This window comes from Dasypus novemcinctus, chromosome 6, assembly GCF_030445035.2.
Source record: "Dasypus novemcinctus isolate mDasNov1 chromosome 6, mDasNov1.1.hap2, whole genome shotgun sequence".
In the NCBI taxonomy this organism is placed as follows: domain Eukaryota; kingdom Metazoa; phylum Chordata; class Mammalia; order Cingulata; family Dasypodidae; genus Dasypus; species Dasypus novemcinctus.
The window spans coordinates 82,848,025-82,875,400 of record NC_080678.1 but is presented as its reverse complement, the minus strand read 5'-3'; the positions used below and the strand labels follow the sequence as shown (position 1 = coordinate 82,875,400).

General features: G+C 50.1%; 3 protein-coding genes across 7 annotated transcripts; all 3 read right to left on the bottom strand.

The window, feature by feature from the left end:
* Positions 1–98: 98 nt before the first annotated feature.
* On the bottom strand, positions 99–14,147 carry ZSWIM8 (zinc finger SWIM-type containing 8). 4 transcript variants are annotated; one of them, XM_058299076.2, is made up of 26 exons: positions 13,656–14,147; positions 11,424–11,577; positions 11,067–11,161; positions 10,692–10,864; positions 10,409–10,516; positions 10,201–10,282; positions 9,945–10,065; positions 9,339–9,540; positions 9,014–9,189; positions 7,680–8,664; positions 6,814–6,945; positions 6,488–6,667; positions 6,210–6,393; positions 5,900–5,998; positions 5,149–5,273; positions 4,608–4,848; positions 4,351–4,509; positions 4,023–4,251; positions 3,558–3,847; positions 3,180–3,403; positions 2,145–2,633; positions 1,760–1,919; positions 1,459–1,635; positions 1,141–1,260; positions 710–820; positions 99–576 (listed from the first exon to the last, which is right to left on the bottom strand). In XM_058299076.2, the coding sequence occupies exons 1-26, from the start codon at positions 13,861–13,863 to the stop codon at positions 116–118; spliced, it is 5,685 nt and encodes a 1,894-aa protein (XP_058155059.1). In that variant the 5' UTR covers positions 13,864–14,147; the 3' UTR covers positions 99–115. The 4 variants fall into 4 exon arrangements, with proteins under 4 accessions (XP_058155059.1, XP_004473847.1, XP_012386565.1 ...); XM_004473790.5 differs by having other exon boundaries at positions 710–888; positions 6,835–6,945; positions 13,656–13,975; XM_012531111.4 differs by having other exon boundaries at positions 6,835–6,945; positions 13,656–13,975.
* A 2,778-nt stretch (positions 14,148–16,925) lies between these two features.
* On the bottom strand, positions 16,926–18,727 carry CHCHD1 (coiled-coil-helix-coiled-coil-helix domain containing 1). The gene is made up of 3 exons (XM_004473791.2): positions 18,571–18,727; positions 18,328–18,446; positions 16,926–17,227 (listed from the first exon to the last, which is right to left on the bottom strand). The coding sequence occupies exons 1-3, from the start codon at positions 18,692–18,694 to the stop codon at positions 17,114–17,116; spliced, it is 357 nt and encodes a 118-aa protein (XP_004473848.1). The 5' UTR covers positions 18,695–18,727; the 3' UTR covers positions 16,926–17,113.
* Positions 18,728–20,973: 2,246 nt separating this feature from the next.
* On the bottom strand, positions 20,974–27,324 carry FUT11 (fucosyltransferase 11). 2 transcript variants are annotated; one of them, XR_188785.5, is made up of 4 exons: positions 26,533–27,324; positions 25,825–26,450; positions 23,368–23,883; positions 20,974–23,122 (listed from the first exon to the last, which is right to left on the bottom strand). XR_188785.5 is itself a non-coding variant. In XM_004473799.5 (3 exons), the coding sequence occupies exons 1-3, from the start codon at positions 27,238–27,240 to the stop codon at positions 23,736–23,738; spliced, it is 1,482 nt and encodes a 493-aa protein (XP_004473856.1). In that variant the 5' UTR covers positions 27,241–27,324; the 3' UTR covers positions 20,974–23,735. The 2 variants fall into 2 exon arrangements, 1 of the variants encoding a protein (XP_004473856.1); XM_004473799.5 differs by having other exon boundaries at positions 20,974–23,883.
* Positions 27,325–27,376: the final 52 nt, after the last annotated feature.

Sequence of the window (27,376 nt, the reverse complement as noted above, 5' to 3'; positions counted from 1 at the left end):
GAGGGAGAAACCTAGAATAAAGCAAATGTCAGGCTTTTTCTCCCTGGCTCAAGGTTTATCTGCACATGGAGGGAAAGAAGGGAGAGGCCCAGTCAGACTAGAATAAAAAAGGAGTTTATATATTTATAAATGCCAAATAAATACCAGAGGCCACCCAACGCCCCCTCCCCGACAGAGTCGTCTCCCCTAACCCTAGGCTTCTAGGGTCTGAGACGTCTTGGCCCCAAGCTACAGCCCACGAGCAGCTGCCAGTCTGGGTGACCAGGGAACTGAGTGGGGAGGATCTGTCCAGCCAAGACTCACTCCCCCTGTGGGCGGGGCCCCCATAGCCACAGGCCTGTGTCCCTGCATAGGGCCCTAGGGGAGCCAGGCTCAGGGGGAGAAGGTGGTCATCTCGAGTGAAACCCGCTGCCACAGCTCCTTGGTCTGTTTGCTGCGCTTGAGGTTCTGTAGGATGTCGTTGAACTGCATCATGCCCATGGGCGTCAGGCAGAAGGCGCTGCGGGCACTGCGAATCGCATTCACAAAGTCGTCGTAGTCGGCAGGGGTCAAGTGGATCAAGCGGTGGTGGATGTACTGGAGGAGGGCATGAAGAGAAGAATGAGCCAGCAGGCACAGAATCAGGCCCTTCCTCCCTTGCATGCTGGGTGATCTATTCCCTGAAGCACCCAAGGTGCTCTACCCACTCACACACTTCCTAGGTTGTCACCTGCATGTACGCCTGCTGGCAGCGCTGCACCAGTTGGTGGAAGGCCGGGGCACGCAGGTGGTTGTGGGCATGAGCGGGGCTCAGCCGCTGCAGCGTCTCCATGACGATCTCCTGCAGCACAAACGGGCTCAGCACCCCCTTGGCTGCCCCCACACAGAACTGGTGCACGTAGTTCACTCCTGGGGGGCAGGGGGAGGGGCATGAGCCGGGGGTGGCCACCTCTGCCCTAGGGACCCAACTTTTTTCTCTCAGCTCTGGCCTGGCAGAGCCTCCCTCCACCCAAGGAGCTGATTTAACCCCCTGCCCCCCGCGCACGCACACATACCCGACCAAGGCCTCAACTCTGAGCAAGAGCTAGGAAGGAGGTCTGGGATAGGAAGGTGGGGGGAGCAGGTGGGGAGGACAATGGTCCTGGGGAGGGGAGGTGTTACCCAGCTTTGCTGCCAGCCCCAGCAACCATTTGACATCATCAGTGTATGGGGGGGAGCGGGAGAAGTTGTTGGGGTGGTCATTGTGTGCCCGGCGACCCAGCATCTCCAGTGCCAGCATTCCTGGGAGAGAAGGATAGTCACATGGTAGAGGTGCATCCTCTTCCCCAACTTGTTACCTGACCCCACAGTAAACAAATTAATAGCTATGGGGAAAAAAAAATTAAGAGCTATGGAAGAATCACTGAATCTCTTCAGGGAATCACTGAAGAGCCTCTGGCACAATTGCAGGTGGTGGCACAAAATGGGGCCCCCTCTCACCAACTCGGTAGGCGGCGTGCAGGTGGTGTAAGCTGTGTGGGTTGACAGGCTGGCTGTGAGTCTCCTCCTCTGGTGGTGGAAAACCCCCGCTCACCAGAGGGCTGGGCTGTGTGGTCAGGGCAGGCAGCGAGGCACCCTGGATGGCTGGAAACGTGGAAGCTGGATGGACACTGCTCACTGAGGGTGGGATGAAAGCCATGTGAGAAACTCAGTTCAAAGAGGGCAGAGAAGATTCCTTCCCCATCTCCCCTACCCAATATACCACCCCTCCATTCACCGGCTCCCTGTCCCCACAACTCACAGGCCACACTGGTGGGCAGTGGAAGCCCTGGCTCTGTGTGGTAGGGATGTACTGTGATGGGTGCCATGGAAGGGACGGGGAAAGACACAGCAGTGGCAGCAAGTGAAGGGGGAGTCACTGAGTAAGGGTACTGAGCCCCCAGGAATGCAGGATGCACACCCTAGTGCAGGAGGAGGAAGCAAAGGAAAATACCAAGTTATATTAAGAGGTCTCCCCTATTTTGTCCACAGCTGGATTTCTTATCTAAGTTGGGCTGGGCCCCCCAGACTCCCGCAGTCTCACCAGGACTTTTGGATGGCCCTATCATCCTCCCAGAGTACCCTACTCCAACCCCCATGAGCTCCCAGTGTTCTCCCATACTCCCCTAGTAGGTCACTGGTCTCACCTGTGGGTATGCAGAGCTGGGCACAGGGAAGACGGCAGGCCGGGGTATGTGAGGCATGGGGTGGGCAGGGTGTGCTGGGTGGGTGAGGTACTGAGGGCTGCAGGGCAGATGGGGCTGTAGAGCAGTGTAGGGGTGCAGGCCAGGGGAATGGCCATGCCCCAATCCTGGACCCGGATATAAACTGGACCCCACCGAGATGACTGGCACCACTGTAGCTGCTGCTGTCACTGCTGCTGCTGCCACTGTAACTGGCTCAGTCCCTGGGCCCCCCCTGCCCTCAGGCAGCCCCCGCCCAGCCTCCCCAGCTGCCCTGATCCCACTGGCACTACAGCTTGTAGCCCCTTCACGGGCTGTGGATGAGCCACCTGCTGTTTGCTCATATAGCCAGAACCACTGGTGAGCAACCTCAAACAACACTTCGGGGTACACGCCCCCACCCTTAGCCGCCTCTTCCACTGCTGTGCAGGCCTTCTCCAACATCAGGTTATCCTGGAAGGGAGGGGCACAGAGAGTTAAAGAGCAAGAGCGTCAGCTAATATACCCCAAGGACGGTTTCAAACGACATTCTAACATCTCCCTCATTGATTGGTTCCCAGACAGACGTCGGAAGTTGGGGCAAATACTCAGAGCTATTATTAGAGCAGTTAGTGTGGCACAAAGACACTGTACAAATACTTGCTGACCAACAGGAATGAAGACCCAGGTTATACTTTCAGTTCTAAACCGATTAACCACCCGCTCCCATCCAAGTTGCATCTTCTATCTCCCTGATGCCTTAAGTATCCCATCCTGGGTGATTATCTTGGCCCCTAAACTATGGGCCTCCATTTCTTTAGCACAAAATAGGAATAATCCTAAGAGTTGGAAGATAAAAAGGAAATGGATGTGGAAGCATATTAACATGTAAAGCGTCACTAACAGAAGACAAACTGGAAAGTTTGTTAACTCTAGGATATAAGAATCAAGAGCTGGGCCCTCAGCTTTCCCCACGCCCAACCTCTACCCAGATGGCTCCCAGATTGCCTGCAGAAATACCTGCTCCTTGCACTGCACCAGGGCCCGCTGGATCTCATTGGGGTTCAGTGCATGGGCATGAGGCAGGCAGCTTAGGGCTAGCTCTGCTGCTGCCCTCACCATATTGGAGTCTCGTGCCCGTGATGCCCTGTCGGCCAGGGATGCAACCTCAGGGGGTGTCAGGTGCCCATCCCAGCATTCTACCAGTATAGTCAGGGCTGCGCTGCCAATCTCCATAGCCTGACCTTCAGGAAAAGGAGAGAAGACCAAAATAGGGTTAGCATGGGCACCACTAGGGATGGGAATGGGGTTTTTCCTTTTACACCAGTAACTCCACAAAGGTTCTTATCTCCATCAATTAATGCCCCTCCCATACCCAAATCAGGATATTGGATTTACCTGTAATCCAGGAAACGTGGGAAGAATAGGTACGTGAGAGCCAGTTGGGAGAAACAAAGTTGTGCAGGCCAAGGGCATAAAGCCCAATCTCGAAGGCGCAAAGGTGCAGGTTGCGGTGAGGACCCTGGTGGCCCCCTGAGGAAGATGGATGTGTGAAAATGGAAGTGCTGCTGTTGCCCCCTGCCTTGATCAGCACCGTCTTCGCCAGCTCAAAGTAGAAGTGTGCAGCTGCCTCTGATGGCTGATTGGGTACATGGGGGGCATGGCTCTCGGGGCGGCGGCCCTTGTACCTGAAGGGGCAATGGTGCAGGGGCGGGGGTTGAGGTTTCTTTGAAATGAGTGTCCAGGTAGGTCTGGAGGGACCAGGATAGGTGAGAACACTAGGGAACAATGGTTGGATTATACTGGGGTCATGGCTCTGAGGGTGGACCAGATCAGAGGAGATGGATATTTCTTCCCACTGACCTGCCAACTTCAACTGTCTTGGCCCGGGCACCTCCACTGGCACTGGCCCGACGACTTCCACTGGAGGATGAGGAGCCCAGAGAGTCCGAAGAAGAGCTGCTAATGCTGTCACTGTCCTGTCCTCGGCCCCAGGAGGTGGGGGCCCAGCCCCCTCGAAGTGGCCTTCGGCTTAGGGTGGGAGAGCTATCCGATGTTGTTTCAGGGGCACTGCTGTCAATGCTGGCCATGCCTAACCCCAAGACAAGGCAGTCCCAGAAGTCATGAGAACTATCAGACCCCAGCCTTCAAGAATACCCTTCCCTCCATACGATCCCAGGGACTCTCATACCAGTGTGCTTTTTTTTAGGCCGTCCTGGGGAGCCCCAGCCCCGTCCATTGTAGCCTCCCCGACTGCCAAGCGCCAGGCGGCTTGGAACCTTCCCCTCCGGCCTTAGGGCCAAAGCCGCTTCAGATGGAAGACCCTCACAGGGGGAATGTGGGGAACTCTCTAGGTGAGGAAAATAGGACATTGGCATGAGCCCAGGAAAAGGGACCTGAACATGGTTCCATACCATTCATCCCCCCTGCCCAGTGCCCCCACCTCACCAGGCACATTCTTCTCTGTGAAGCCCTCAGTGGGGCCTGGCCCAGCCCCTGCCACACTCCCTGGCTGAGCAGGCCCTGCAGAGCCTGAGGTCAGTGGCTGTAGGGCCCCTGGGGCAGATGGGCCCCCGTGCTTTGAAGGAGACCTCTGGCTGGCTGTGGCAGGACGGCTAGATGAGTAGAACGAACTCAGCGTCTGTGGTTTATGGGTCTGGCTCTCCCGGTCCAAGAGTTTGTCTAAGATCTGAAGGCCAGAGAAACAGTGACAAGATACACCTTTATCTCCCAGTTTCCATTATTTTCTTTTCTCTTTGAAAAAGCCTTATGCTGTAATGTAACACGAGCTGGTTTACATATCTTGGTATCCTCCATGACACTTATGAGAACCATTGGTCTCTCTTATTCTTTATGAAGTGTCTCCAAGATTCCTCACTTACCTCCTATGGATAGAATAGCTCTTTTCTCATTATACTGGAAAAGCCCTGAGAAAGATGGTGAAATTTGTTCTCTGCCAGTCAAAAGCCCAGTACTTCAGGTCCTTTACCTTCTTGAGCTTGGCCTGGTCATCCTTATAAGTGATCATTAGTGCCAGTGCCAGGTCACCCTTCTCCCGACGCGTGCCCTCACACAAGAGGGGATGCTCTGCCTCGCTCACTGTTGTTTTCATGCCTGTGAGAAGGAGGGGGCCTCATGAGGACTGAGAACAGCCATAACTCCCAAGACAGCAGAGCAAACAGGCCAGGGCGCCCCAGCCATCAGCATGTGGGTTAAGGGGTTCTCTTGGTCCAACCAACGGAAGGTCCCATTGCCTAAGTCTTGGTCTGCTTTTCAAGACCTTCATAATCTGGCCTACTCTACCTACCCTGTTTGTATCCATTACTTTATGGAAGTTGGGCTCTTCACTCTGGTGAAGATATGACTACCACAGTGTCTTTATTCATGGTGTTCCCCCCACTGCTTTAACTCACATTCCAAATTCTAGCACTTCCCTGAGGCCTTTCCCTTGTTTGCTGCCCTTACAACACCCAATACCCAGAGCACATACTTTTGCCCTCAATTCTTGAATGTCTCATAGGCACTACTTACAGGGCATCATGGGCATGAGACTCCCAATATGGTGAGGGCAGCAGCGTGGGGAAAGCTGAGGGTGCAGCTCTTGATTCTCATATCCTACAAGTCATCCTGGCTTTCCCATTACCATATTAGCCCCTGAGAAATAGGGCCCATGTCTCATGTCTTTCAAGGCCTGGACCAGGCTTAGTTTATCGATATGCTCAAGAGATTAATAGACTCACCCAAGGCAGCAACTGCTGCTTCAAATCCAAGCTCCTCATCCCCAGGCATTTCGTTGTTCCAATTGCGACTTGGGGGCCGGGAACCCGTGGGAGAAACCACTGGATGAAAGTTGGGGTAAGTCAGGCAGACAGAAGTGTCATGGAAGAGAATAAAAGGGAAGCCAAGAAAGAACCTCATCATCCCAGACCTACCCATGAAGGTACCTGATGGGTCCTAAAGATGATTCAAAGCCTTGGGGCTCTTGGTTTTTCCTTAGAGAAAGCTACCCCTATTCCAGTTCCCCACCTGCTGTAGAGCCAGGCACCATACCTGGAGTACAGAGAACGTCAAAGATGAAACTGGCTAGCATGAGGGGCAACACAGGCCGATAGTCACAGAGTGTCCCTTCCCGGAGCTCTTCTGCCCGGCACCTCATGGTGCTCATCTCACTTGGCCCCAGAGGGATCTTCTTGAGCAGGGCAGCCACCTCAGACTCCTGGTATGCCAGTTTCACCTTGGGGCACAAGAAGGAGTTTAGACCTCATTGAGGAAGACCAAGGTGCAAGGCTCTGAAGAATGAGGTACAAGGCTCAGATAGGACCTCTGACCTCCAAGGCCTTGGTAGAAGCTGGGGGCCGCTGTAGCTCCAAGGCAAACATGCCAACTCGGAAGGCCAGGTTGTGGTGCTCTGGACGCTCACTTAGCACTGTCAACAGGAAGGCCGCCTTGGTCAGGGTGTTGGTAGCCACCCAGGTTTGACGGCTCGTGGATACCTTATTCTTCTTGCCCTAGAGAGAAGCAGCACAAGGAGGTAGGCAGATGAGTCTGACTCATCTTGGTGGAAGTAGAAGGAGACTCTCACTTGGGGTGGGGCACAGGAAAGGGCCAGGGGTAAATGAGTGTGGGGAGGGGAGGGGACAGGGGTCTCTCTCACCTTGGCAGGGGGCGGCTCTACCTTGAGGTCGGGTGGGTTGGCTAGCAGGTCCTGGGCAAGCTCCACGGTGAGACGGGAGGCCTCGTTGCTGTAGCCGTGCGCATGCAGGGCCTCAGCACAGGCAAATAATATCTGGAGAGAGGACATGGGCACCAGACAGGTTGAAACCCCAACTGCCAGGACACCACTCACTCACTCAGCAAACATTCCTTAAGCACTTGCTGTATGCTGGGCCCTGTGCTGGCCTGGAGTATACCACAGGAGCTCACTATCTGGTGAGAGAGACACATGAACACACAAGCCAGTGTGATGCCAGCCACTGTTGGGAAAGGTCAAGAGGGGAGTGGATGAGGAGGACACCTCATTGGGACCTGGGGTGGAGGACAGTGTTCCTGAGCCCTGTAGAGGGAGCAGGAGCTAACTAGCAAAGTGAGGGAAGAGCATTCTAGGCAGGAAGGCCAATCTGTGAAAAAGTATGGATGCTAGAGAGAGCACAGCACACTTCACGCATGGTTCAGCTGACTGGAGCATAAAGGACAGGGTCGCTAGAAGAGGCTGGATAAGCAGGCCAAGATCAGATCCTATGGAGCATTATAGATCATGCTAAGGACCTTCATTTTTATCCTAATGGCGACAGGAGAACACTAAAGAGTTTTAAGCCAGGGAGATTCACAATCAGACATTCCAGAAAAAAACAAGATGGAAGCAGTGAAGGGAATATATTGCATGCAGGGAGACGACTTAGGAGCCTGCTATAGGACTCTACCAGTCACACCAACAGTCCTGATGCTCCCAACTAGATGGCCCTGCCCAGCTGTGGCTAAGGAGCACCCAGCCCTCCTGACCTCTCCGCAGAATCCCCTCACCTCCATGCGGCTCTCCTGTTCCAGTGGCTTCAATCCGGCAAAAAGATCGTGCTCCTCCCCAGCCCCACCCTCGGGCTTCTCCTCCTCGCCCCCAGCCCCATCCTGGGCGTTCAGATAATATGCCTGGTAGTCGTCATCCTCTTCTCCAACTGCAGGGGCTGCTTCTTTGGTCTTGGGGAGACCACTGCCACTCTCATCAGTGGAAGGGAGGTCATCCCGGGTACAGATCTCCCTGGGCAGGAGACCGGGGGCAGAGGCTGTGGGAAGCTCAGGCCCCTCTGAGAAGTACACACCACCATCTTCTTCATAGGTATCTGGGGGGTCAGGGAGGAAGGTAGAAGGGCCTCGGGGGCCACTAGGAGGGCAGGGTGGAGGGCTCTCAGGAAATCCACCAAAGGTGCTGGCCTCAGCACCCAGGGCCAGGCTGCTATCATCCAGGCTCATCTCTGCCAGATCTGGCTCCAGGGAGCTGTCTTCACTGCTCAGTCGTCGCTTGCTCCCGCTGCCTGCGGAGCCCTTGCCCCCACTGCCAGCCCCGCCCAGTGCCTTGGCTTTGCCCCCACCTGGACCCATCTTATGCAGGGCTTTATCTCCACCCTCAGCTGAGAGGCGGCGGGGACCCCGCTGTGACGAGGGGACCCCCTCACCCAATCCCTTGCGCTTGGCCCCAGGTTCCTTGGGCCGCACAGCTGGCTCAGAAGGAAGAGGTCGCGGCCGGTCCCTGGATTCCTCCAGGCCCCCTGAACGGGAGGCGCCTGGCCGAGGGGGCAGGGCCCGGGCCCAGCACAGTGCCAGCTTCCGATCAGTGCCACTATAGGTGACACCAGGAAGTGGGTAGGCCTCTTCCCAGTTAAAGTAGCAGGCTTCCACCGCCGGCCGAAAGCCAGGAAAGAGCCGTTCCAATGTCTTCTTGTGCTGCCCCCGTTTCACATTCTCAATCACCTTCAGTTGCCACTGGCGCAGCTGTGCACACAGTTCCCGGCGGCTGTGGGAACAAGGAGCAGGAGGCTGTTAGGAGGCTATCCTCTGCACTGAGAAGGGAATGGAGGAGGCATATGTCCTGGGAAGAGGGGCATGGGAAAAGGATGTAGGGGACCACTTCCTGAGCCAAACCCACAGATATCAGTCCCAAACTCAAGGAACTGTGGAAAGTTGGTGTTATTTAGGAGAAGGAAGGAAGGAAGTCTCTTAGAAAAAGGACTCGTAAAACACTGGCAACTAAGTGCTCAAGACTAGGATAATGGTGTGTCTGTGTGTGTACAAGGAGATACGGGCTTGGTCTGTCCTGGGCTGGCCCAGTCTCAGTGCTGTGGTGAGCCGGGGAGGAGACTCACCGCTGGGGGCTGAGTGCAGGGTCCAGCACAGCCAGCCTCCATAGTGTGACCATCTCGTCACACATGCTGGCACATGCATGGGCTGCCACCTCGGACTGCCCATTGCTACGGCCTGTGTGCCCACTGGCGCTGCTGTGGGAGGCTGAGGTGCGCACGCTGTACCACCAACCTGTTATCTGGAAACAAAGAGGGCTATGAGATGCACCTAGTAGCCCTGAGAAAGACAGAGGAGCCGTCACCAGGGTCCATGTCAGAAAAAGGGGAATCGAAGTTAAGAGAGGCAGAGAATGAACAAGCATGGGGCTCCCCAACTCTGGCGAATTACCTGCTCATAGGTGAGGCACTGGTCAGTGAGGATTTCCAACAAGGGGGCAGCATTGCTGTCCCTCCGCTTGAACATTTCCCGCACAATGCTAAGCAGGTTCCAGACGCCCTCTGGTTCCCGGCCCCTCAGAGGGCGCAGCAGGCAGGCCCACTCAGCAGCGGCTGGAGGCTCCGTGGAAGACAGATACATGGAGTTTACATCACTGTAATAGAGGCAGAGAAGAAAATGGTGACATTAAGTCAGGGCTGAATAAAGCAGATGAAACAGGGCTTTGACACAAAGGGGGTCCTGACCCAAAGCAGAGTATAGGGAAAAAAGAATGACCACGAGAAAAATTCTTAAGTCGCTCTCTGCCTCAGTTTCCCTATCTCTCAAAGGAAGAAAATAATTCTTTTTCTACCTAGATAAGAACAGAACACTATGCAACTGTATAAAAGTACCATCGTGCATTGATTTATTAGTAAACATAAAGTGAACACCTTCTGCACTGGGCTAGTACAAGAATACAAGGTGAGAGACATGGAGATGAATAGAACAAAGGGTCTGTCAACAGCCTCAGGGGTGCTCTCCTTCCACCAGACACAGGTATGAAAAGATCCAGTTTACCTGAACACCACAGGGGAGGGGCCACAGAACTTGTGCAGTGTCTTCTTGATGTTGTCAGTGAGTGTCGATTCATCCAAATACCAAGTGCTCTGGTCTGAGGCCGAGGGGCCTGCTGTGGGGTCTGGGGGTGACAGGCAGTCAGTCACCTAGAGATAGGGGCCTGGATTCGCCTGCCAACAGCAAGCTTTTAGTAAATGTTTAATCCGTGCCCTCAGCTTGCTGTCTTCCTACTGCCCTTCTCTCCCACCACACACACCTGGCGCTCCACACACTGTATTGATGGCTGTTGACTGGGAGGAGAGGAGTTCATCTAGGAGACGCTGGGCTGTAGGGAGGATCTGAGGCGAAAAGAGACCAAGGCAGAGAGAGCAAGACACAGGTGACCCCAAGGAGGCCAGGGTCCAGGAGGAAGGCTGGGACGCAGATCTGGAGCTAGTCAGGGAGGGTACGCCAACCTCGCTCACCTGCTGAGGGAGCTCACTGATGAGGTACTGAGCAAACTTCTGCAGCTGGTCCCTCTGTAGCCGAGACAGGGACTCTGAGACTGGCGCGCGCAGGCAGACTGCAGAAGCCTGAAGGGGGCATGGAGAGAAATGGAGCCAACTGAGGAAAGGCTTGCTGGAACTGGGGCTGGGGACAGGAGGCAGAGTAGGGAAGGCCATGGGGCTCACACTGTGGCCAGGCATTTGGCAGAGAAGGGAAGGACAGAGTACAGGACAGGGCAGGGAAAAATTGGGAGGGCCTCACGTTGTGGATGCGGAAGAGGCAGAGTGCCACAACATGGGTGCACCATTTGGCTCCAGCCCCACAGGTGCAGCTGCAAGAAGTGACCCGGCAGCGGTCGAACATCACAGCCACGTTGTAGGCCCCTTTAGGGGGGACCATTTGAGGAGGCACCACTGTAGCACTCAGGTGGAAACCTGGGCAGAAACATGGACGTGGTCAAGGAGAGCTGCCAAGGCATGGGTCTCCGCCCTTGACTCTGGTCCTGCAGTTATTCAGATAACACATGGTTGGATAGAGGCCCAAACAATCTGCTCCAGCTTCTTGCAGTGGGTCCTTAATTCAGAATAGAGGGGTTGGGAGGAGCAGGGGTGCCTCAGGGTACGATGGGACCCTCACCTATCTGCAATGGGTCCTTCACAGCCCTCATGCGGAAGAGCTGATCCCCTCGCTGGAACTCATCTGCACTGCCATTGGCCAGGCATGAATACAGCCTGAGGGTGAAGAGGACACAGCCAGAACTCAACAAATAACCTTCAACAGACCCCAGCAGAGACCGCAATACTCTGGGCTCTCTCCCCATTATAACTCCTTCTTGGGGAAAATCCCAGGCACTCCCTCCTCCCCTTGCCTTCCTCTCACCAGAGCCCCAAATACAGTATCTCCTTTGTTCTAGGGGAAGCCCAGCAGTCAGTGTGGAATATTAGGACCCCACTCCCCACCATTGGTCCTTTAGTTCCACCCTCTCCACCTCACCGAATATCCTCTTCATTCTCAGGGAAGCTCCAAAAAGCAATTCGGAGCTGTAGCTGCTCAGGCACTGGGGGGTAAACTTTCTCTACCACTTCAAATGGGATGTGAAATGCCACCTGCTTTGCTGACAGCTCCACCAGTGGAATCACCAGGCCATCTTTGGAAACAAAGGTTGGGGTTGAGAGAAAGAGAAGGAAAAATGAATAGGAGACAGGATTACCTGGCACAATGCCAGTGCTACATCCTGGGAGACCTCAATGAAAGAAAGGGAAGACCTAGATGAAAAACCAAGGGACTGAAGCTGGGGCCTCACAAGTGGAAAGCAGGTGCTCAACCACTGAGTTACAACTGCTCCCTCTGACTGCTTTTTCACAATCCCCTTTTCTCTAGCCAACTTCAGGTCCCTATCTAAGGAGGGAAGATGGGAATAAGTCCAGAAGAGTTAAGTGAGGAACTCCAGAAGTAAGAGAGCCTGCATGCCTTTGGTACACCTGAACCCTGACCCTCCACACTGGAAGCCTAGTAGGGGGATAGGTTATCCCAGGGAAACCTAGCTGCTATTCCTGGAATCACCTGGAATAGGACAGAGTTATCACTCAAGAAGGTTCTCCACACTGTTTCAATCCAAGAGCCATGGTAACACAACAGACTGCACACCTCACCAAATTTCAAGTGAAATTAGAAAACAGACCAGAAAATCACACCACTGAATGAAACTTTTTATTTTTTTAATTAAACCCCTTTGTTTTTGTCTTTTTTTTTTTTAATTAGAGAAACTGTGGGTTTACAAAACACTCATAATAAACGCCTTCTTTTACAAGTGAGAAACTGAGGGTGAGCCAGCATGGAATGTCATGTTTTCCCAGATTTTAATTTGTCCAGGTAGATAAAATTCAGTGAACTCTTCATCACCAAGACTTCAGTTACTTCCCTTAAAGTGAGGGTGCTCTAAACCACAAGGCTATTCTACCTACACATGCAAATATGAAAGAAGCAGGGAGGCCATCAGAAGACCACAGTGAAACTGCCCATAGAACTATGTGTGTCTGCGTGTGTGTGTACGTGAGCACTCTCCAACTAAAGGTGAATACTACTACTCCTAAAAAGTGACACCTGCAAGTTTCTCTCTGTCCCAAAGGGGTTTTAGAAACCTCTTCTGGGTGTTTGGAAAACAAGACTCTTGGGATGGCCAGAGTAGAATCACCCAAATCCCACCCCTTAACTTCTGAAAGAAGGAAGGTGAAGAGACCCACCTTCCATGGAAGCCCAGGACAAAAACCATACCATGAAAAAAGCAGGGAAAGGATGTGGTAAGTCTTGAGGCTTGTGGAGCTTCTCTTATGCATCACTGTTCCTTCCACCCCCTTTAATAAAAGCAAAATTCTTCACAGCACTAATCAGTTTATTCACAGAAAGACCCAAGGATGAAGGAAATTCACAGCGAAAAGTAGGAAAATTATTTTCTAAGGAGCACCCAGAGACAATTACCCTCACCCTTCCCCAGACCCCAAATGATGAAAATCTAAGGCTGGCTCCAACCCAGTGGTCCCAGCCTTGGCTCTGACACATGTTCACTGAGCCAGAAGAAAAGGTTCTGGTCTAAACTATGGACTATGGAATCTCTGCCACAAGTCAGTTCACATCCACTTTCTACTGGATGGGCTCTCATCTTGGTGGAGATCCTCTGAGATTGGAGATCCTCACCCTGAAGCAAGAAAGTTCCAATGCACTTTGCAATGAGATGACACACTTCAACTGGTCACTTCTTCAGTACTTCTGGCCACAATTTTCCCCCTGCCCTCATTCCCTTTTCCAGTTCGTTGACTTGTCTCATGCTGAATTGTAAGTATTCCCAACTTAGAAACCTGAGTCCCCTCCCTTACCTCAATTCCAAGGCAAGAAGAGTACAACAAAAGATCTACTTTTGGTCGCTAATCCGATCCAACCCAGAATTTCTCTGCCATCCCTCACACACACACAAGCACGTACACATGCACATAAACATACGCTGTGTAAAGAACACTAAAAGGAATGAATCTGTCCAGGGCCCCAGAATGCCTTGCCTTAAACCGACCCACCCCAGGAGCGCCGGAAAGGCGAGTCCTGAAGTCCATTCTAAGCCTGGGACAGCTCCGTTAGGGACAGCTCGCGGTCCCGGACAGCTCCCAAGCAAGGCCCGAGCAGGGCCTGCTGATCCACCCGCTCCACCACCCCCCGCCTCCCGCCCACCCTCACCTCGCATTCTGGTACCGCCACTGCCACCTCCGCCACCGCCGCCAGTGGGAGAGTTGGGCCCCGCTGACTGTTTGCGCCATCCCCGCCAGTTCTGGCAGAGGCTCTCGGCCTCGGAGATGAAGGAACAGAGCGAATCCTCCTCAAAGCGGTCCGAATCCTCGAAGGAGAAGCGCTCTCCGTCCTCCCACTCAGCGAACATCAGCTCCATGGGGCCCGCACCCCCCGGGGCCGGGTCCCCCCCCGCGGATCCGGGGCCTGGGCCGCCGGCCGGGGACTGAGGGGAGGCCCGGGGCCTGAGGGGCGAGCCGGGGCTGGGGGTGGCCGGGGCGCTCAGGGCGGCCGTGCCGGGCGAAGATCTCAGGCCTGGGAGAGATACGGGACCCAGCCTCGCCACACAGCGAGGTGCGAACGGGGATCGTGGCCAGTCTCCGAGACTCAGGGCCCGGACGAAGCGCTCGGCGGCCGGGGCCTCTAGGTGGCTGCGGCACCGCCTCCCCCATCAGCTGATCTGAACTTCCGGCCGCGCCGGCCACCACCACTTCCGCCCTCGCGCGCTCTGTGGAACTCGGCCCGGTACGGGCAGATGGAGGGGACATGTTTGTTTAATTGCTGCATTTCCTGCTTTTTGTTCTCGAGCCCACCTTCGGACACCATAAGCGGAAGCCAATCCCCCAAAGATATACGAAACGACTACAAATCCAGGCAATAACTTCGTGTCCATAATGTCCCCAAGGCATAAACAGCCGCCATGCATGCCGGGAATTGTAGGCTGTCAGGAGACAACATACGAACCATTGGATGGAGTTAGTGTCCTAACTCCCGATAGGCCCCGGGGCAATATCGCTTTCTGGGAGTTGAAGTCCTGAAGCCTGCATTCAAGAATGCTTTTTATCGATTCTAATTGGAGAAGCATCAGGAAAAGGACGCATTCAATTTCAGAAAAATGGTTGTGCTAGTTGTCAGTAAGGCCTTAGAGTCTAGATATTCTTAAACGTTTTTTGTGCCATGGACCCTTTGACAGTCTGGTGAAGCCCGTGGACCACCTTCTCAAAATAAAATACAGTAATTACAAAGGAAACCAATTATGTTGAAATAGTTAAGATATTAGCATAAATTTGTAGCATAAGTAGTGCTTCTTTATACACTAAATAACAAGATGTAGCAGCAAGTGTAATGACTCATAATTTTGAAGCGAGTTATGAGAATATTTTGAGATGCTTGCAACCAACAGTAATGTGATATGAAAATACTGTAACTCCATATAGGTCCTGGTAATGCTACTGTGACCTGTTTCGCAGTCTTAAATGAAATGCTAAATTTCAGTTGAAGTTAAATAATTTTTTCCAGGGAAGCAGCTGTGGCTCAATCGATTGGGCTCCCATCTACCATATGGGAGGCCCTGGGTTCGCACCCCAGGGCCTCCTTGTGAAGGCAGGCTCGCCCACACCTGTGGAGAGCTAATGGCCCGTACCTGCAGAGAGCTGGCACAGCAAGATGACACAACAAAGGGAGACAAGCAGACACAGAAGAACATGTAGTGAATGGACACAGAGCAGATAGCAAGCAAGCCGCAAGGAGGGAAATAAATAAAATTAAATTAAAATAAATCTAAAAAATATATAATAATAATTTTTCTATCCAAGACTGGGGAGTCTGTAGACTACAGATTAAGAACTGCAGTTCTTAAAGGGCCAGAGCACTTAATTTATTCTTCAGCTTGCAGAACTAGGAAGTTGCCCAAGGCTCTACCCATTTGGTATGAGGATTATGGGAGGAAGTAGTTGTGGGAGTATGCATTAAATGCTACACTGATTCCTAATGTCAGGGGGGTCACAAAAGTAAATAATGTCAGCAACCAAGTAGGTAACTTATGAGGTGAACTAGGAGATACACAAGTTGACAATTGACAATTTAAGTCTTAGTTTCACCACTTGCAATACGAGGGAAGCGGATGTGGCTCAACTGAGTGTCAGCCTACCATATAGGTGGTCCAGGGTTCAAACCCAGGGCCTCCTGGCCCATGTGGTGAACTGGCCCACACACAGTGCTGCCGAGCATAAGGAGTGCCATGCATGCAGGGGTGTCCCCCGTGTAGGGGAGCCCCAAGTGCAAGGAGTGCACCCTGCAAGGAGAGCTGCCCGAGAGAAAAGCGCAGCCTGCCCAGAAGTGGCACCACACACACAGAGAGCTGACGCAGCAAGATGACAAAACAAAGACAGATTCCTAGTGCTGCCAAGAATGCAAGCGGACACAGAGGAACACACAGCATGGACACAAGAGAGCAGACAATGGGGGGGGAAGAAATAAATAAATCTTAAAAAAAAAAAATACAAAGAGTGGCAAATATGGACAAATGAAAATCAGCTCTACCTGATTGTTGTCATGTGGGAATGAGAAACTAGGGTTGCCAGGTCTTTTGATCTTTCAAGGAAACCTAAAAGTGGATTTTTTTTTTTTAAGATTTATTTCTCCCCCCTCCCCTCATTGTCCATTCGCTGTGTGTTCTGTATCTTGCTTGTATTCTCATTTGGCAGCTCCAGAAACTGATCCGGTACCTTCCAGAGTGGGATAAAGGCGATTACTCTCTTGTACCACCTCAGCTCCCTGTTCCGCTGTCTTCTTTTCTCTCCTCTGTGTCTCTTGTTGCATCACCTTGCTGCGCCAGCTCTCCACATCTGCCGGCACTCCTGCACGGGGTGACTTTCCTGTGCAGGGCGGCTTTCTTGCACAGGGTGGCATTCCCATGCTGGGTGGCACTCCTGCATGGGGCTGCATTCCCATGTGGGCCGGCACTCCGCGTGGGCCAGCTTGCCTTCACCAGGAGGCCCTGGGCATCAAACCCTGGACCTCCTATATGGTAAATGGGAGCCCAATTGGTTGAGCCACATCTGTTTCCCAGATTTTTTTATAAGACATTTTTCTATTTCTGAATGAGGTCAACTAATTTCAAACAATTTTTTAACTGTATGGGCCAATGAAAACACATCTGTAGAAACTTTAGGTCACCAGTTTGTGAACTTCTGATTATTCAGAAGTACCTTGCAGGGATCATGCATAAAATAGGCAGTCACTAAATACAGATAAGAGAAAAAAGCTCTTCTTATAGGCACACTTCAACATTCCTAGTGCATCAGAACTTCCAATGAAGCAAAGGACAAGACAGAGGTTTTTCTTCTAGGGAAAATCAGGGAGCAAAGAATTTTCAGGGTCTAGGGGAGAATGCAGGGTTCAAGCTTGGAGGGTATCCCCAATCCACAACAAAACACGAAGTTCTCTTCATAGGATTTTATTTCAAGATAAAGGAAAACTTCCACCCAGATCATTATTCCAAAGGGTGAAAACAATGTTTTGCCTAGTTCTACCCTTCACAGAGGGCATGTAGTGCAAATGTACAAACTATATCTCCGACAAAGTTCTCAGAAGCCAAAGACCAGTCATTGAAAATGCCTCTCCATTTTTCAGCTGATGTGAGGTTTGTTAGGAAATCTCTGTATCAACTTATTCAATTTCTTGGGAGATAAACCCTCAGACTCTCCGGGGGTCTCCTGGATTGATCTCATCTTGCGGGCTGCCTGAAAACAGAATAAAAACAAGAATGACAGCTTTAAAGTTTTCTCCTGACCTAGGGCACATGATTCTCAAAATGCCCCAAAGAAAACAAAGGTAATAACCAGCCCAGATAGACTGTTATCCTCTCAGACCCCTTTCAACAAAAGGGACTGGGACCTACAAATGACTGTGTGATCTGAAGCTACTTTACCAGTCAGTAATTAGTTTACCTGTAAACCAAACAAATTGCCCTCAGGGAGCTTCACTATCTTAGTTCAGTTTCAGACAGTAATGCCTATTTAAGCAGGAATTGAAATTTTACAAAGTGGTTTTCCCATGGTGGCATATTATTATTAACCTCACCTTATATATGGCAAAACTAAAACTCACAGTAGTGAAATAAGTCACTCAAGATTACACAGCCTTCAAAACCGTAATCTTTCTCATTTTGGTGTGCAGTCGCTCCCCAAACTTTCCTCACCCTTTCAGGATGAAAACAGCCTTCCTATTTTAGCACGAACAGTAGCATAAGCAAAACAAGTTGTACTTGTAACCTAGCAAGCACCTGAGAACAGACATAGAGTTCTATAAAAAAAGAACACAGCCCAGGAGATTTTAATATTAACCAGACCTTTTACATCTATTTCTTTGTAAAGAAAATCTATGATGTGTCCTTGTAATGCTTCACTCATTCCCTATTTTACCACCATGAAACTTAGAGATACCAGGCACAGTATGTATCCAAAATGTTAACCAGAGCAGAAAAACTAGAAAAGGTCCCCAAACCTGTTCCCAAGGATGCTGAGTCTATGATTAATATTCTTGGTTTCAAATCATGTCTATGATTAATTCTGTTTCAAACCTATATAAAAGCTGCTAAAGACAAACAAACAACCTTGACAGAGGCAGATTTGAGATGAATTAGATCTCCTGCCCTCTGTCGGCTAATAAAGCCCCTTTTCCTTCCCAGCCTTGAGTACGTGTGTCTACTCTGCGGCGCCGAGCGATGAACCCATGGACTGTTCCGGTCTCCGTCACTATCACCTAACACGCGGCAAGGAGAATCATTATTTTTATCTCCCCGTTTTCCTCCTGAGAGGACATCCCAGGAGGCTTCTATTACCTCAGCTTTAGAAGCGCAATCGTAGAAATCCTGGATCTCTTTTTTGCATGCTTCGTCGCGGAATTCATTCTGCTTCCAGCAAGCCATCATCACCGACATCTCTGTTACACAGGTCGCCTCTGGATGGGGCAGAACGGGAGGACCCTCCGTCACAAGGAGACGTTTACCTTTCTGCGCTCCCACCCGGCGGCCCCCTCTCCCTTCCGGCCTCCTTCTGGGGCCTCCCCAGCTCCGACTGCTCACCGCCCTTCTCCCGGCGCCGCTCCCCGACGCGGTTAGCTAGGATGAGGGGCTTGTTGGGCTTCAGTATAGGTTTCCGCGGGTTCCCCAACCGCGCTAGGCGGCCCCGCAAGCTGGGCGTCGCCATTGCGCCCCGAGCTCCCGGCAGGCTCTGCGGCGCCGTGCGTAACCCCGCGTGACCCCTACAGGCCCTACGGGGCACCGCGCAGGGCAGTCGGGAAGCTAGGCTGCTCGCCAGCTTGTGCCTTTTTTTTTTTTTTTTAGCCGGAGCAGCTGCCTTGCTGGGTCCGGATACACGCAGGATCCTTCCGTCAGCAGGTTAGATTTTGGAAGATTTGTCCGCCGGCCTAGACTACTCTTTGTGGCCTCCAGGTCCTGCAGCTTAGGGGCCTTACTGGGCCGGGGACACCCTAGAAAGAACTTAGGTAAATGGACAATCGGTTCTGGTAGTAGCCGGAGTTAGAGGGCTAATGACGTAGGCACAGGTAGAAAGGATGGGAGAATTAGTATATGTATATATCAAAATATCAGACTTTTAAGTTTTATTTATTACTCCCCACCCCCTCGTTATTTGCATTTGCTGTGTCTGCTTCTGTGCTGGTCTTCTTTTGAGGAGGCAGGGGCAACCAAACCCAGGACCTCTGATGTGGGAGGGAGGTGCTTGCAGCACCTACCCCGTGAGGTTGTCTTCCTTAGGAGGCACCAGGCACCGAACCTGGGAATTTCCATGTGGTAGGCTGGAGCTCAGTTGCTTGATCCACATCTGCTTCCAATGTGAGGTCTTAAGAATAAATATTAAGGCAAGGTCCTTTACTTCATGGCGCTCCACTCATTTCCTGAACAGCTGGTGTTGCCCACTTGGAGAATTGTTACATTGTTGATAAAGCTCTCTTCTTCCTGTTTGACACTCCACACGGCCTAGGCGGCCCTTTTTGTACATCCTGCACAAGGTGCAGCAGACCAGAGGACAAGACTTTCAAGTTTTAGGTTGGGGAGAGATTTTGTTTTCTTTTCATGTTGTTTTTGACTCCCTTTAGAGCAGGGGTTCCTAACAAGGGGTCCTTGAGGCTTGACTTGAAATTCAAAAAAACAATCTTGGTACAGGTGTGATATATTTCTTAAATAATACATGGACTTAGTAAGGGGTCCATGGTTTTCACGTGACTGGCAAAGGGGTCTGTGGAACAAAAAAGGTTAAGAGGGAAGTGGACTTGGCCCAATGGATAGGGCGTCCGCCTACCACATGGGAGGTCTGCTGTTCAAACCGGGCCTCCTTGACCCGTGTGGAGCTGGCCCATGCGCAGTGCTGATGCGCGCAAGGAGTGCCGTGCCATGCAGGGGTCCTCCGTGTAGGGGAGCCCATGTGCAAGGAGTGCCCCCCGTAAGGAGAGTTGCCCAGCGCAAAAGAAAGTGCAGCCTGCCCAGGAATGGCGCCGCACACACGGAGAGCTGACACAAGATGACTCAACAAAAAAGAGACACAGATTCCCGGTGCTGATAAGGATAGAAGCAGTCACAGAAGAACACACAGCGAATGGACACGGAGAGCAGACAACTGGGGAGGGTGGGGAAGGGAAGAGAAATAAATTAAAAATGAATCTTTAAAAAAAAAAAGGTTAAGAAACCCTGCTTTAGAGCCACTCCAAAGTTGCAAAGAAAAGTTATATTCATTTATTTTAACAATTATAGTACTTAGATAGCAGTTTGCTCGTGGGGTAGGGTGAGGTTTAAGTACTTTCTCATTCATCTTATTAACTCTTACCAGTCCTGAGATGATGCTTACTAGTCTATAAATTCCTATTTATAGACTTCATTTGTGATGTCCAGCTTCATCAGACTTGGTTCTAAGTGACTTTTGTCAGTTTACAAAACAGAGTCTAAAGATTTGCCAGACATTCTCAAAGCATTTCCAAATAAGCTCCAAGAAATGTTTTTGGTAATAGAAGCATAACATGAATAAGATTATAGTTCATAATATGACTACCTCAGAGAAGCAATATTTATTTTGATGTGTAAATTTAGTGTGTTAAAATCAGTCATTCCAGATTTTCAGATTCTTCCAGTTGATCTCTGCATGCCTTAAGTCTCAATTCACATGTCAGAGAAGCCCTCCCTGACTTCCCACAACCCACCACCATCAGTCGCACCATCTGCCCTGTTTTGTGTTCTTCACAGCACCTTTCATAGTCTGACTTATTCATTTATTGTGTCTGGTCTTATCCACCCCTACAACTAATTAAAATGTAAGCACCATAAGAGAAGAGACCTTGTCTATCTTCTTCATTGCTGAGTCCCCAGTAAATACTGCCAGTAAGTACTTGCTGCACAAAGGTTTGAAATATTTTTTGCAGGTCTCCAACTGTTCGTTACCATGCCCTAGAAAAATAACCAACCAGAAGACACCACTTAAAAAGAAGCAGTTTATTATACAAAATGAAACCTGAGATAATAGAAAATAGCAACATTTGTAGGAATAGTCATCAGTCTCACTAATCCCCCTTCAACGGCATAAATAAAAGCAATTCCAGTTAGACACTTGTACCACCAAAAACCCTAATCTTACAGTGAGTGAGCCTGCTGCTGTCTGAAAAAATTCATACTGCCTGCTTTGCTCATAGGGAACACAAAGCCTTTAGTTGATAAGTATCATGTGGCTATTCCTGGTTCTACTTTCCTTTGTGGCACCTGGTTTACCCTGCTCTTTTGTGAATACTAATATGGTGATAGGAATAAAGAAAAAAGTCTGGGAAGCACTGACACAGAGCAGGCCTGAGAGTCCACCATAATCATTCACAAACAGCCAGTCTACTTTGTACATATAAAGTGCTACAGAAATGCCAATGTGAACTGGTATAATTAAACAGGAGGGGTAAGGCTGATTCTATACCTTGCATAACCATCACTTACCCTTTTTATCAGCTGTAATATAATTTGAGCCCTAACTTAGGTTTGTACTTGTGTAATAGGTATTTTGCACTTTAAATTGGCATCCACATTTAAATAAGATTAGAAATCAGAGTCTGTGTTTGACTCATTTCATGTGTACCTACTATGGTATCAAATTTTAACAGATGTATTTTTGAAAGTCTTTTTCTCCTGTTTTTCCTGCAGAAGCCCCAACAGACTAAGCAAACTTTCCATGGTGTTATGAAGGACATTTTATGTTAAAGAATAAAATGAAGAACAGCCCTGGCAGTGAAATCCAGCTTAGATTACAGTTTTCCTCAATGGCCACATCACTGGAAGTCACAATATTAAATGTGGACCCTACTTGTTGAAGCATCTAACATCTATCTAGCTATCTACTCATTTGCTACAGATATATTAATAAGCTATGGAACTTCCCTAGTGATAATTCATGAATACAGCAGCATTATAAGCAGAGCAGCTGTGAGGCCCAAGGTATTCTTTCTTGTTTCAGTGCCCTAGAGAAAGCTAATGGTCTCCCAGCCCAGAGGAAATTAGGTTGTATGTTTAAACCACAGTAATCAAAAGGTTTGGGAGCATCCCCAAATCTGACTGACATAGCTTTTTTTTTTTTTTAAAGATTTATTTATTTATTTAATTTCCCCCCCTCCCCTGGTTGTCTGTTCTTGGTGTCTATTTGCTGCGTCTTGTTTCTTTGTCCGCTTCTGTTGTCGTCAGCGGCACGGGAAGTGTGGGTGGCGCCATTCCTGGGCAGGCTGCTCTTTCTTTTCACGCTGGGCGGCTTTCCTCACGGGCGCACTCCTTGCGCGTGGGGCTCCCCCACGCGGGGACACCCTTGCGTGGCATGGCACTCCTTGCGCGCATCAGCACTGCGCATGGCCAGCTCCACACGGGTCAAGGAGGCCCGGGGTTTGAACCGCGGACCTCCCATATGGTAGACGGACGCCCTAACCACTGGGCCAAAGTCAGTTTCCCATAGCTTTTTATTTAGCCAGCTACTTGTGCCTTAAATCTATTGCCTTGCCTCCCCAACCCCTCAAGTTTAGGGCTTTAGGTGGGCTCCACCGGTAAGTAGTCTCCGTACCAAAAGAGCTTTACAGAAGGTTATCAGCAATAGAGTAAACAAAGTTGGAATACTCATCCCACTTAAAGTGAAAAGTGCTAGAGAATATGTGATGATTATTAATACAGCTAGTTTAATATAACTAGAGCTATATTACTAGCAGCTTTCTCCACATAACATCCATGACTTTGAGGAAAATGGGACTTTGTAGCTTATAATTTTTTTTTAATTAGGCAGACAGTAAAGAACAAAGACCTATAAAAAGATATACTTTGGTTTATATTGGCCTATTTTTAACAATTTCAAAATCATTTTAACTTTTTCTGCCATTATTTCTAACCTTGGTCTCAATCTCTAATATAAAATAGAGCAGGGCAAATCATTAAATTGACATGGTATATATTAGCCATTGAATCCCTCCATTTCATGAAAAAAATTCCAAATATTCCCTAGATAAGGAGTAAGAAAAGCTGCCAAACCCATAGCCAACTTAATGCAGGGAAGAGGGATTATGAGAATAGTGCCAAGGTTGCTGCACCTTCATCAGAAATGGTGGAAAAGGGCCTAAAACCAGAAAGGAAAAAAAATCTATAATTAAAAGTTTGACATGAGAGACAGAGTAACTGATATAAAAAATACAACTCCAGAGGACCAGAATACAACCAGCCATAAGTTTTGCTTCACCACCAACATGACAGTTTATAAAGAAAGAAATGAGGAAGAGAGATTATTAGGAAAGGTACTGAATAATGAGAAGCTTTGGGAATAAAACAGGAGAAGTTTTAAGACCCTAACTTTGCTCCTCTTACCTCACTGGTAGTCAGTTACTAAGGTGATGCTCTAGTCATCAGTTGAGAGGATGAACTGGCTAAAGAAATGAGCAGTCCTTGAAAAGTTCTCTTGGACCAGCATCTTGAAGCAAATCAGTGTTTCAGGTTTCTTTTCCCGCTGAACCAAGAACTGAATGCCTCCACCTCTCCTAGAGGCCCTTTCACCACAGGCTGAGACCTTGGCTACACATCATTAGAATAAACTATCAGTGGGTATAACTGGAATTTCTTGAATCCATGATAAAACTTCATTACAGGTCTGTGCAGTACATGCCCCCTATGTCCGTTGGTAGATAAGCACTGTCCATTTCCTTAGTTCTACCAAGTTAACGGTTCTCACAGGGTAATTAGAGGTTTTGGTTCCTTTTCATGAAGATCTCATGTAGATAATCCCAAAATTTCTTCTGCTGTGTTTCATTATTGTGAATCATGGCAGTGAGAGCTTCCCCCTGGTCCAGACCTTGCCAGTAATCTTGCAGCCACATCTCCTTCCAGCTGAAACACCAAAATGGGGTTGGATTATGGAACTTCAGCAAAGTTGTGAGTCCTGCCTTTCTCTGAGTGGGGCCAAAGAAACCTTAAGCAGATATATTATCTGGCTAGGAAATGTGAAGTAAATCCAGTACTAGCACAACTGACAGGGCAGCAAGCCACAAACATGCAGTCCACTCAGTAAGTTAAAATTCCTGACTTGCCTGCTTCTGGTTCCCCAATGTAGAGGAAATTCAGAGGTAGGCAGAACCGTGGGCAAACTATGGAAGCAGCAGTCTCCCTAAGGGAAGCAATGGAGCAGGGGGTTTTAGACGGTTATCTATTAACTTGCACTTTTATTCCGATAATTAAAATGAAGGTGAAGTGGCATCCACAGTCTAGAAAAGACCATAATATGAATATCTCCTTTTTTGTTTTATACTTTTCCTCCAGTATATCACAATGTTATGTTCAGCACATAAATTAGATACAAAATACTTGATGGAAGACTCCACCATGAGGACCAAACTGCCAGCAGACTATAAGCAGCCCTCTGCTGCCATCCACTGTTCAAGTCAGCCTCTTCAGGCCAACTGGCAGCCTCTCTCAAGCTTAATATTCTTAGAATGTCTCTTCCAACAGTTGTGGTTTCCTGCAAGTAGCTTCAAAGTGTTCCCACCCACCTCTCATGCTGTCTTTGTTTCCCAATGCCACCGCCTCCTGCTACTTACTAAGCAGCCTCCTCAATTCCCTTCCAGTCCACACTTCCACCATTGTTGAATTAATCTTTTGAAAGCATTCCTTTGATTCTATCTAGGGTGAACATATAACATCATCCAAACTAGGACACTTTTAAGAGTGGGAAAAAAATATTATAAGGTGAATTGTAAATCCGTGGAAGTGGATAGAGTTGATGGTAACATTATAGTGAGTATAACTAAACTGCCAATTTGTAAGTGTGAATGTGGCCTAAAGGGGTAGTCTAGGGACGTTTGAAAAAAGAGAAAGACAGAGACAATGACAATTAAATGCATTCCATCATCCTGAATTGGGTCTAATAACAGAGGTGAAAATACCCCAAAGGACATTATTGGGATAACTGAAAAAACTGAACACCATTTATGCCTATTTCAATGTTAAATTTCCTAAACCTGATAGCTATACTTAAGGTGGTCACATAAGTGAATGTTCTTTTCTAGGAAAATATACATGACAGTGTTAAGTATTAAAGGAGAATGATGTATATAACCTATTCTCAAGGGTTTAGAAGATAGATGACAGATGGATCAGATAGAGATATATAAATAAATATAGATGGTAGGTAGATATAATTAGATCAAATGACATACAAAATATAGCAAAATGCTAATGGTTGGCAAATCTGGGTACCTGCATAGGGGTGCACTGGAATTCTATATGTTGTTTCTGTATTATTTTTGCAATTTTTCTATAAGTTGGAAATCATTTCAAAATTAAAAGTTTTAAAATAAAAGTGAAAGGAGGGGCTGTCAATAATTATGCCATATTACCAGGTATAAACCCTGACTATTCTAGTCAAACCTCTCTCAAAATACCATCTTTGAATTCCTCATCCCTACCTCTACCATATACAAGATGTTCAATAAACAGCTAAACTGATTTTCAGGATGGTCCAAACTCCTGAGTCTGGTGTTTTATAGCCTGGATCCAACTTACCTGCCCAACTTTGTCCCTTCCTCATCACTTCGATGTAAAGACCCTCTGCTGGGGTTAAAGTCTTTTTTGAACCACTATTGCAAACATTCTCCACATCCGTTGGCATTTTGTTTGTCTTTTCTCCCCAACTAGACTCTTGACACTTTAAGGGCAAGAGTGAGCCTATGTCATAATTCCCGTATACAGCACATAGTGCTAGTTCATTGCCCACAGTAAACTCTTCAATAAATCATTTGATTTGACAGCTGCCTGGGACCCAACAACCCTTACCTGTCATTCTCAAGAATCTCTTCCACATTGCCAAAGCCAGGTGTGGGCACTGGGCAGTCCATGTGTGAGGGTTGGGCAATGTGAGGTTCTGGGACAGGGGTGTCCCCAGGAGAGGCCGCGTGGGCTTTCTCGGCCTCCAGGCGAGCTAGTTCATGGTCACAGACGAAACACTCGAAGCCGTTGAGGTAGTTAGGCAGTAAAGGATCATTCACTCCCCACTCCCGATGCTTCAGGCTATCCAGGAGGAACTGGTTGGTGATGCCCCCAGGTTGCTTGTATGCCAGGTATTTCACATATTCCTCATCATTCTTGTCCAAAAAGTCAATAAACTCAGCCAGTTTCTGGGGTGACTCAAAGTCGTTAATCAGGATGATGGAATGATTGTTCGGCATCCAGTCCCTCACTGAGGGAGAGCCACGGTACACGGGCACGGCACCCAGATGCATGGGGCGCCACAGTTTTTCAGTCATGTAGTCGTCACAGATGGCATTTTCGAGGGCCAAGTGGAACTTATAGCGGGACAAAAAGGCCAAGAGCTCTGGATCCTCGGTGGTGGCCGTGGCGGTGTCCTGTAACCGCGCAGTGGGCAGTTCCCGGTTTTGTAGGCATTTCCCGTAGGAGTCGACCTGAGTAGGGCAGAGCGTACGGCTGTCAAGAGGGGCCCTAGCCGTGCCCACCCTTCCCCGCCCCCGCCGCGCCCTCACCCACCGGGATGTGGCGCATGAGCTCGCGCACGTAGCGGTCCCGGTCCGCGGGCACGTCGCAGTGGGACTGCAGGTAGAGCAGCGGCGCGTAGCCGCGGCGGCGCCACTCTGCGCGCTCCTGCAGCGGAGGCGCGGCGCGGCGCAGGTAGGCGGCTCCGGGCAGCCACTGCAGCGGCAGCGGGTAGTCCGAGTGGCGGCTGAAGGTAGCGGTAAGATTGAAGAGGCGGATGCCGGGCGCATGGCTCAGCAAGAAGTTGTTGAGGGGCGACTCCTCGTGCAGGAGTGCCCAGCTCTGGTGCGCCCAGCGCGGCAGCGGCGCGTCCGACGCGCGGAAGTCAGTGCCGTAGAAGAGCAGCGCGCGCGTCCGCGAGTCCCCCTGGACCCGGCGGTCCCGGGACGCTAGGCACGCGCCGCGCGCGCACTCGATGCGCTCCGAGTCTCCCGGGAAGTGAGGAAACAGCCCTGGGCTCCACCACAGCAGCACCGGCAAGTCCACCACCTCCTCCCTCTCTGGCCGCGGACTGCCCGGACTGCGCGCCACCCCCACCGTGCCCAGCGCCGAGGGCGGCCGGAAAATCGCGCCGTCCCACGGCTCCGTCCACTCCGCCTCCCCGCCGGCCTCCACCTCCGCCATGGGCCCAAAGCCGCTAGCCACACTGACACTAAGCACCCCCAGGGCGGCAAGCACAGCCCCGGTGCGGCCAGCCGCCATGTTCACTCAGGCAGCCGACGCCGGTCAGAGAGCACAAGACCCCGCCCTGTGGCCGCTGGGGACCAGAGGAGGGCCTACGCCGCTGGAGCATGTGACGCATGCGCAGCTCTGCTAAGCCGGCCACTTCCCCGGAGCT